Source organism: Anarrhichthys ocellatus, unplaced genomic scaffold, assembly GCF_004355925.1.
Source record: "Anarrhichthys ocellatus isolate YVR2014 unplaced genomic scaffold, GSC_Weel_1.0 scaffold4, whole genome shotgun sequence".
Taxonomy (NCBI): Eukaryota; Metazoa; Chordata; class Actinopteri; order Perciformes; family Anarhichadidae; genus Anarrhichthys; species Anarrhichthys ocellatus.
Window position 1 is genome coordinate 8,608,088 of NW_022280034.1, and position 10,103 is coordinate 8,618,190.

A 10,103-nucleotide genomic window follows, 5' to 3' on the forward strand; every position below is an offset into this window, starting at 1 on the left:
CTCCTCCATTCTGTGTCGCTGTCCCTCTGAAACTTGCCTTTCTTTCTTTCTTAGAGCTTAAATCATATCTTGTCTTCTTTCCATCAGTTCTATTATTCATGATAACAAATTACACACCAGCTACATTTCAGAGAAGGGGATTTTACCAACCAGTACAGGCCTCGGCTCTTTCTCTTTTAACCACAAATAAAGTCATTAGTGCCTCAGCTAGACTTCCTATTCTCTTTGATTTCTCCGCTGTGTTGGCTGGGCTGCATATAGTATATGCAATAGCATCAGTCCTCATTTTTAGTTTATTATGGGTAAGTATCTCTGCAAGAACTGGACTTTTTAATAAAGCATTAGAAACCTAAACAAGACTCACGTGGCTTTACTTAATCAAGCTCTGTTTATTGTCCTCATCTTCTAAATTGCCGTGTTGCAGCTGGTGAGCAGCATGTTATCGTAACTGACTCCCAAAAGAACATACGGTAAGACCAAGGCTGAATAAAGCCATTGCACATACGGAATCATCCACTGTGACTCTTTTTGTTCCAATAAAATAACAGTAATGATATACCTAACATCTATCTAATATTAAGATCTAATCTCCTCAAAAAGTGTTCCATAAAGCACACAGTAACATTATCTGCTGAAACGGTGACCTGGCATTTCACAAGTGTGACTAAGCACAACTTGTCATTCCCTTTCTGCTCGCTGTTCACTCTGTACAAATTAGATTAGTGAGACCTTTCCTGTAAACGGGTCTTTTCTTCTCCTCCGTTTCTCCTAGCTGGCTCTAAAAGGGGTTGATGGCCAGCAAAATGCATCCTGATAATCTGTATACTTGTTTACATCTTTGTAATGCTGCTTATGTCAGTTAAAACAGTGTATTTGGAGTTTCTACTAAATTGCACGCAGTTTGCTTCTTTGAGTTTTCCCACTGCTCTCGACCTCTGTGCGACACACACACATAAAGTACACACAACAGTGCCCTAAACTGGTTAAAGGTGTGAGGCGGCGCTCGGGGAGGTGGGCCAGGCTCTTGGATCTTTCGTGAAACGGCTCCTTGTGAAATTTAACAGGCGATTATGATTCAAGTCACCCTCGGCCTCCCTCTCCCTTTCCTCTGCTGTCCTCCCCTGTGTCTTTCTCTCTTCACCTCCTTTTTGTCTGTCCCGCTGCACTGTTCTTTGTCACATCCTTTCTCCTCCTCTCCTTAAACCTTCCAGTTAGTCAAATGCTGTGTGGAAGTCTTCAACCTGATTACATAACAAGGGCTCGGGGTCAGCAGGTCATAATTGGTATTATGAACGAAGATGAATAATTCAAATCAGATAAAAGCTTTGAAAAAAAGATTCAAATGTGTGTTAAATACACAAATATATATATTTATGTTTTCCAGCTATTGGGAATCCCAGGGAAAAGCCTTTGCTCAAACCTTTTGGGGGTTCCCAAACACCCCCACACTTCCAACACATTATATTTACAGTGCAGTACTGCATGAGTCTAACCCCCTACAAACATCAGCGTCATAATCCACCAATTGAGCCACAGAGGACCTGAGTTGTGAGTCACACATGAGGGGCTTTCTCTCGAGGCTTCTTCTGTGAAACAACAAACTCCACTGCTTTTTGTGTGATGACCAAATGTATCGTATTGTTCTCTTTTCCTATTGCATCCATATCTCCCCAGTTGAGGTATGCACACATCTTTTTATATCTTGTTTGCCTTCATTTGAGTGGATTTAGCTGTTGGTCCAGTACTCACTGTGTGGTGTTGATGCACTGCTAAACATCTCTTGTCTCCAGTTCTATCTTTTTAATTTCGTTAACAATGCTGACACTCCCACAAAGGCAATGTTTCATAGCCTTGGGACCGAGACGATGCGTTGCGTATGAGGTCATGCATGAATAGGTGGTTTGCTTATGGAGTGTATGATTTCTGTTCATCACCAAATGTGCTCTAGGTCTGTTATCGCTGTTTGTGTGAATGCATTGCCAAACCTAGCATATCGTCTCATTAGGTTGATTTCACATTTCTCATAAAAAAATAGGACTATGATCCTCTTAATATGTTTTCATAAGGGCGAGTTGTTCAAGTGTCTGTGTGTATTTTATCCGTATGAAAGCAGATACTCAGACATTAGACTCCTCTAGTCTAAGCAACACTGACTCAAGTGCATGGATCACCTACACACACATAGAATATATTCACATAGATTCAGAGCTATGTATGCTCAGAGGCATATAAATACACAGAGCATACACTAAATACATACGTATACACGGCCTGTGCTAGTACACACATAAAGAACATACATGTATGCATATAGAATCTGTATCTTAACTACACACAACCTTTCTGCCTCTGAACTTGCACACACAAATCAGTAAAGCACTCAGTCAGTGGTGAGACAGTCCAGGCTGAGGCTGCGGCAAAGCAAACATTACCTTGTGGAGACCGAAACGGCAGAAAAGGTCAGAGCAGACCAGGACAGTGCATAGAGGTTGTCTGTTTTCTTGGTGATGCAAACCAGGATTAAGAGTTACTATAAAACACACATATGCGCTGAGAACATTTCACATGTTTCGAGCTAAGAGGTGGGACGTCTGCTTGGCATGTTTGGGTGCGCTTGGTTTATGGCTCCTGATTTCGGTCGTCCAGGACGGGTGGGGGTTTGTGTGTTCTGTGTGCTGAGATGCCAGAGCTGCTGAACATACCTGGCTCCTCAGCAAGGTTTTCCAAATAGACCAAGGTGCAGTCGATTTCAACACTCTCGTCGCATTGGGTGGGCAGGGTGCTCGTTTTCTTCATTTCCCCCTCTGACAGGTTCGTCGGCTCCATTTTCACCTCATTAAAGCGAAACTCACAGTCCACGGAGGATTTTAGGAATATGGGGCTTTCTCTGACCTAAATCTTCTTGGTGATTTACAGCACCTCAAGACTGAAGCAGTGGAGACATTCAGCTGAGTTCTATTGAGTACATGTTGCTCTGGCCTGCTTTTTAGCGAGGCACACGCATTGTTTTTTCACATTGCAACATTAAAATTGCACATTATTTAGTTGCTGTTGGATGTTATTTGAAGAGGAATTCATGAAATTGCTTTTACTTTGAAAGAGCATCCCCTCCAAGTGGCCTTGGAGACCAAATAGTAAATAAATATTATTTTATTATTAAATTATTCCACATCCTGCTTTTTCATGATGCTGAGCATCCTACCCCCTTTTATATACTCTGTTGCATCAGTCTTAAGGTGATTGGCTTGAACAAAACTCATTCCAAACACTTAAATATATTGAACCTTCTTACAAAGACAATTCCCCCAAGTTTCATAAATGTAACTTTTTAAAACCCAAAAATAACCAAAATACACTGACAGTTGGCGACTCGCGCAGTGAAGGAAGGGTTAAGGCGGACCCCTCTCACAGTGACCTAAGCTCTGAGTTCACAGACCAGAATAACAGAGTTCTTTTAACAGTGTCCCCCCGCTGACCTCGGCTAACCTCGACCCTCCATGAAGCTTCTAAAAGTAGAATTCAGTTGAAACGATGTATTTCTATTCCTTGAATGTCAGCTTCGTGGGAGAGTATATGTCGGGGGTGGGGTGGGGGGGGTACTAATGCATCGATTCCCTATAATCCCATGTGCGTTTTTGAGTGCAATGCCTGATATTGTTACCGGATTAAGGTTTGTGTTTTTGTGCTCATGCATGTCAATAGTGGGCGGGAAAATGGACTGTACAGACAGGCACTCTCACTATATTGCAGCATTTCACAGACAGCTGGGCTACATTGTTCTGGGGGGGTGGTCTTTGCCTTGGAGTACTGGGCAATATTCAGATGATTGAAGAGGAGTGTGTGAGAGATTGTATGTGAGTATGTGTGTGGTGGGCTGGGGACATCAAAGTACAGAGGTCGGGGGTGTGGGTGGTTGGATTTCAGGGAGACGGCATCGGCCTTTCCAGCGTACCGCATGCTCATTCATACTGTATGTGTCTGGTATGATATACATAATGGCACGGGCATGAGTCAGAGGGCCTTTGCGTGTCTGCATTTTAGCATGTGCGCGTGTGTGTACGTGTGTGTGTGCATTCCGGCTCATAGTTCAGTAGATCTGTGTGGTGCCCCACAATGCACCCTGCTAATCCTTTCCCAGAATGGCTGTTGCCAGGCAGGGAAATGACCTCACGGGGCGCTAATGGGACTTTGCGGCAAACTCATTCATAACTGTAAATATTGCGTGGGCTGATTGTCAGGAATATAAAAGTCATAGCCCGTATGCATCTTGTTGTTGTTGTGTTTTTAAATATTTTTTTAAATACACAAACTCTGAGCTTGAAGTGGCAGCAGTAAATAAATATATCTTTTTGCTTTACAGATACAATATGGACAACATGTGCTCTTCATTACAAGTTACATTTCTATGCACCACTGTAACACAGTTATTGATGTTACAAGAATGATTTGCATAACAGACTTTGCCTGTCTATTTGTACAGTACATCATTTTGAAAGAGGAGTGATATTTTGGAAGTTACCCTTACTTATTGTAAGTGGAGCTCAATCAGTGCAGCTGCCTCTAGCATAAGTTACCTTCACTGTGCTTAAGCCATTAGCATTTCCTGTACACAAACACACACACACACACACACACACACACACACACAGAGCTGTATTAGTGGCAGTCGACTCATATAGCTATAGTTCTGCTTACAGGCTGAATGTCGAGATTAGTATTACTGTAACTAACTGGCACGAACAACAGAATGGCGTTATTGGTATTGGACGACCTTTACTTATGTAATTGAGCTGAAATGCAATTACTGCCTCCATGCCTGATGAGACTGTGGCTACATTAAAGTGATCTATTTTTTTTAATACTAAAAGCTTTCGTAAAAATGAACGATTTGGTTGATTTATGAAATGATTTCCCAATAATGGATGTTGAAACCAGTTAATAGCTTGCTCACTCCCCCGCTCACACCTTCACTCACACCTTCCCTCGTGCCTTTCATTTCTATTCAGTGTACATCTCCACCCTGTGCTTGTTATTTATGGGTTCACTTGTCTCGGGACACCTGTGAAACCTGAGAAGAGAAACTTGTTATTCATAAACAAGTTGTCTGAAACATCTCGTTCTTTGGAATGTGAGATACTTTTGACCATGACTTTTTTTTTTTGTGTGCAGGTCGGCACATTCTACTGCGTTTTTGTCATATTAAAGGGAAGGTGGTCTGTACGTCCGTGCGTGTGTGTGCGTGTGTGTGTGGGGAGTTTGAAGATGAGATTGTTTGTTTGTGTGTCGTGAGTGGAGGGAAGACAGCTGCTTTGTGTCCACCAGAAGCAGCACCACATTCCCTCCCGTGTCCTTTGCAGTCCGGCTGTCTTAGACACGTATACATACAAACAGCTTTTTCTGCTTCATTAGTCACATCTTAATCTTCACATTTTAAGTAAGTAAAATGATCAGATAAATATAAAGATTTCCAGTTTTTAGGACATTTTTTTGCTGCATTCTTTGCAAGTGGGATCAAAAAAACACTTCTTATGATGAGTCATGTTAAGTGAGCTGACATCACCCAGTATCCAAACTTTATGATCAACATCAATATTTCAGAAATTGTTGTGAAATGATGAGTGATGAAGAGTCCTGGTAGACATTCTACTTATCTGACAAATGGCTTCTTCAGTCTACAAGGAGGACAATACGTTGTGTGTAAAATGTCATCTGTGTTTGGTGGATATCAGTACAGTCTGGGAGAGCACACCAGTCACCGTCATCATAAGAACACTCCAGGTCTGATTCACATTTTGTGCGTTATTGAAGATCGACGGTATGCTGGGAGGCTATTAACAAGGTTGTTGTAAATGGAAGATGTTGGGCCTTTTTGTAGCAGTAAGTCTGGTGTCAAGCATCCGCATTTCCAATGGCAATGTGTCTCAGGGAATGATCATAATGATTCAGTGTAATTATAGTATAAACAAATGATCCGTGTTGGCTCTATTGTCAAAACAGCAGTCATAACCATGACAGCTTGGAGAGAGACAGATGTTACTTCGGACAAAAATACGATATATTGTGTTGTTTGGCTCCGGTAAAGTGGAGTAGTGGTTTGGAAACACGAATACAAAGTCCATATTAGCTGCTTTTTGGGGCTGTTTACAGCCATTTAGTAATTTCCATCGATATTTCTGTTGCTTTGATACTCAGTACTGAAATATTCAAGCAATGTAAAATAATAGAAACTAATCTACCCTTAAGTCCTTTGGGTTTTATTTGTTTATTAGTTTCGAGGAAAACAGCCTTAATTAACTGAGAACCTGAACCATCTAAATGGAGGGTAAATAACAGAGGCATCAGTGCCATGTACAACCCAGGCCAAGTCTGCCTTTTTACTTCATATGCTGTAGTACAAGTGGAAAAAGGGAACACTGTGAATGTAGCAGACTTCATGTCTGTTCAGTGGACATGCACAGTCTCTCGATGCTGATTGGGAAAAAAATGAGGTCTTTTACCAGAAATGTGAGTCAGTGAATGTTCTGGAGACACTATTTGTGTAAATGTATTTGATCACAGTTTATTTTATTTCATAATGTTTTTGAAAGTTTCAGTTTTTAGTAATAAGCTTGCTGCTGGACAGGTCAATACAGCACATCTCACATAATTGGCTTGTTACCGAGAGAGGGAGAGTGTGTATGTGTATGTGTGTGTATGTGTGTGTGTGTGTGTGTGAGTGTGTGTGTGTTTGCTCTTTGTGTCTCACCCTTTCTCTCCTTCTCCCTCATGCGGGCTCTCTCATTTTCTAAATGTGCAGGCTGGTATGTCTCCTTTCCCTCGAGATGGCCCTGATCTGACAACGGCAAGGCCTACACCCCGTGCAGGAAACCCATCCCACTGAGACAGCGGGCCTTGTTCTGTGTGTGTGTGTGTGTGTGTGTGTGTGTGTATGTTATGCCATTCTGCTGCCAGTGCTTAATACAAACAGGACATATTTTAAAGAATGAATACAGAGTCATTTAATTCCGAGAATGTACACCATGATCCTGGTGGCGGTGGCCTTTGCCTGCCTCCTGCTTGGCCCTCTCATGGAGCAGTGCTTGTTGACGTTTATACCCAAGCCTTATTTTCTCATTAAACCTTTATTGCATTCATCCCCCCACTTTGTCACCAGTTTTGTAATATCCACCCCCGCTGAAGGCATAAGTGCCCGCTTAAAGTGCCACAAAATGTTGCCGTAATGGCTTTTCTCTGAAATTTGTGCCAGAAGAGCTCTTCTGCAGGTTCACTCAAGGACAAAGTGCAAGCCAATCGGTTTGGATAAGTGTTTCCTTTTATGCTAGATGGATTTTGTTCTGAGAAGAGAGGGAACTGAAGGAGGAGGAGGCCTTTCTTTAAGGTCAAAATATTCGTCTATTCTTTCTTTCTCACCTCCAAACTTCTTTTTCTGCATCTCCCCATTATTCTCCCTCTATGACTCCCTGCCTACATATTGGTCTGTCTCACTCTGATGCTTGCGGTCCAGATCCTTCCCACCTTTTTTTACTTTCTTTTCTATCTGTTCTGTGCCTCCGTGGTTTAACTCTCTATTAATTATTTCTTTTCGTGCCTTGACTTCTGTTCTGCCGAGAGGAAATTGCTTCCTGTAAATGACCGCAGCAGAGGAGCTGATGACAATGACCACTGATTCAGATGTTACATAACAGCATGAAAGGTGAAAATCGTCACCGGATGAGGTGAATTTTGCCGGAAAGCTTTTGTGTTGATGCACACTACCTAAGGCTGATAAAGCGGAATCGGCTTTACCACTTCATACAGTATTAGCTGTGTTTTACTAATATTGTGGACACTCAATAAAAATGGAACCTTTACTTATATAAATGAATATCTTCAGTGACCCTTTGTCAATGATTCCCTTAACAGCTGAACAGCTATGTGCAGGACAGAGAGGAACTCAACCTGATTCATCCCGCCAAACAGCTCCTTCTGTCTTGCCCGGGACGTCCCGGGGAGTCTCGCTGGCAACCGGAGCCGAGCCCCTGCCTCAAACCCTGGTGTTGTCATCCCTCTCATCCCCCGAGGTTTGTAGCCATTTTATGTCTAATATCATTTTTCTTAATGTTCCCCAATTGTTGGTCCGTCGTGTGATGCAAGGATTGGCGTCTAGTAGATGCTGTAAATTTAGTTTGTTCATAACAATTAAACATTTAGTTAAATAAAGGAACACTATGTAGGATTTAGGGGAATTAATTGGCAGGAATGGAATATTATATTCCTAACTTTGTTTTCAATAGTGTATAATCACCTTTTGGTTAGCTTAGCATATCTACATAGGTAGAGGGTCCTCTTCCATGGAGTCCGCCATGTTGCATGGCCATGTTTCTACAGCAGCCCATAACAGACAAACCAAACAGTGGCTCGAGAGAGGGCTTGTCACATTTTAAGCAGTTAATCTCAATCTGCAACCTCACCACTCAGATGCAACTAAATCCTCCACACTGCTCCTTTTAAGTAAAACTAGCTGATTAACAATAACTTAAAAACTTTACCACAAGAAACTGTTATTTTGTGTTTATTTTAGGCGTTCCCTGCGGCCGGAATTGGTAGTGTGTGCAAGCACCAGAGTCTCGTTAGAAAACCTCTCATTTTACTGAAAAACAGTAAACACTAGCAATACAGCTAGGGCCTCAAGCAGTGTGGTGTGGTCGTTGGCTCCCAGCGGGGCCTGGAAGAGCAGCGAGGCAAAGCTCAGAGGCCCCGCTGGAGTCTGAGCTGCAGGCGTTTCTGGTGAACGTGCACGCTTTCATCTGAATCCGCCCCGGTGGCACCGATGACACAATAAAAATAACTGTATAGAAATAGCCAATCTTCTCTTTGATGGTCTTGTTTACTGATGTAGGTCATTTATAGGCTTCAATATTAAATTGAGACTGTTGCATAACCAGTTAAATGTTCCTCACAGTAACTTTAACTTAAAGCAGACGTAGTGTAAGGTGTTGGTTACATAAAACAGGTTAAGCATGGCTCTAAAGAAATGTGCAATCTATGCAAAAAGGATAATAGACTGAACATCTTTGTCTTTCAGACTGTTGGTCAGACAAAAACAATTTCATGCCCTCACCTTGTGCTGTAGAACATTGTGATGGGCAGTTGTCATTATTTTCTGACACATTATTGACCGATTAATTGATTAATTGAGAAAATAAAAATCAGGTTAATTGACAATAAAACGATTTGTTGCATCCGTACTTGAGACTTTAAATGTATGTGATTAATTATTCAGATGGTTAATGTTATTGCATTTATTTGTAACCAGACTGCACTAATCACGAAGATTAGATTTGTTTTATGAATTTGATAATTGGCCACAGGACAAATTATATTACTAGAAAGTCATCAAATGAAAATGGCTTCCACAACTACTTAACGTACTGTATGTATGATAAAGCATGCATAAGTCGCAACACGAACAAGTGCAGAGATCTTCTGATTACAACATTTCTAACACCCCAAAAGTCAGTGTTAAGCTTTGATGTAGTCTATTATCGATACTCGGCCTTATTCTAGTTGTAGCTACAAGACAATTGGCTGCAACATTGGTCGAGACGGCGTAAGTTCAGATCAGAATCACAGGCAAACTTTACTGTGTTATTTATTTCTAGGTTTTATCGTGCTTGTGGTCAGAGGACGTCGGTGTGCTCCCTGCTGACCGGAGCCCTTCTGGAGGCCACAGCAGCTCTCGGGGCCCGCTCTGCTCTGCCCTACCCTTTGCCCCAGAGCCCCAACAGCCACGCCGTGCTGAAAGGTGAGTGTTAAACTGAAGGGTGGGTGTGTGTGTATACGAAATGTTTTCTTTATTTGTAGGTTTCAGTGTACAAACCCCAATTTGTATTGTTTAGCATGAAAAGTTCCCATTATTCCCCTGTGGTCTATGGCTCCACTCTTTTCTCTTCCTCTCTGCTCTTTTCCCACATTGTTCCTTATCCACTGCGGGTTTTGGGTCGGTAGAAGCATGTCTATAGTTGATCCCAGTGGTTGCTCTTTCCTTCTTACTTTTCTTTTTATGTCCTTTGCTGTTCTCTCTCTCTCTCTCTCTCTCTCTCTCTCTCTCTCTCTCTCTCTCT

The 10,103-nt window shown here is 42.0% G+C and overlaps 1 protein-coding gene across 4 annotated transcripts in view; it reads left to right on the forward strand.

Annotated features, from left to right (window-relative positions):
• plce1 (phospholipase C, epsilon 1) overlaps positions 1–10,103 on the forward strand; it is a 72,087-nt gene that overhangs the window by 23,955 nt on the left and 38,029 nt on the right. For all 4 annotated transcript variants that reach the window (XM_031843006.1, XM_031843005.1, XM_031843004.1 and 1 more), the window contains 2 exons: positions 7,903–8,060; positions 9,642–9,784. In XM_031843006.1, coding sequence (XP_031698866.1) covers positions 7,903–8,060; positions 9,642–9,784 — 301 coding nt within the window. The remainder of the gene's footprint in view (positions 1–7,902; positions 8,061–9,641; positions 9,785–10,103) is intronic.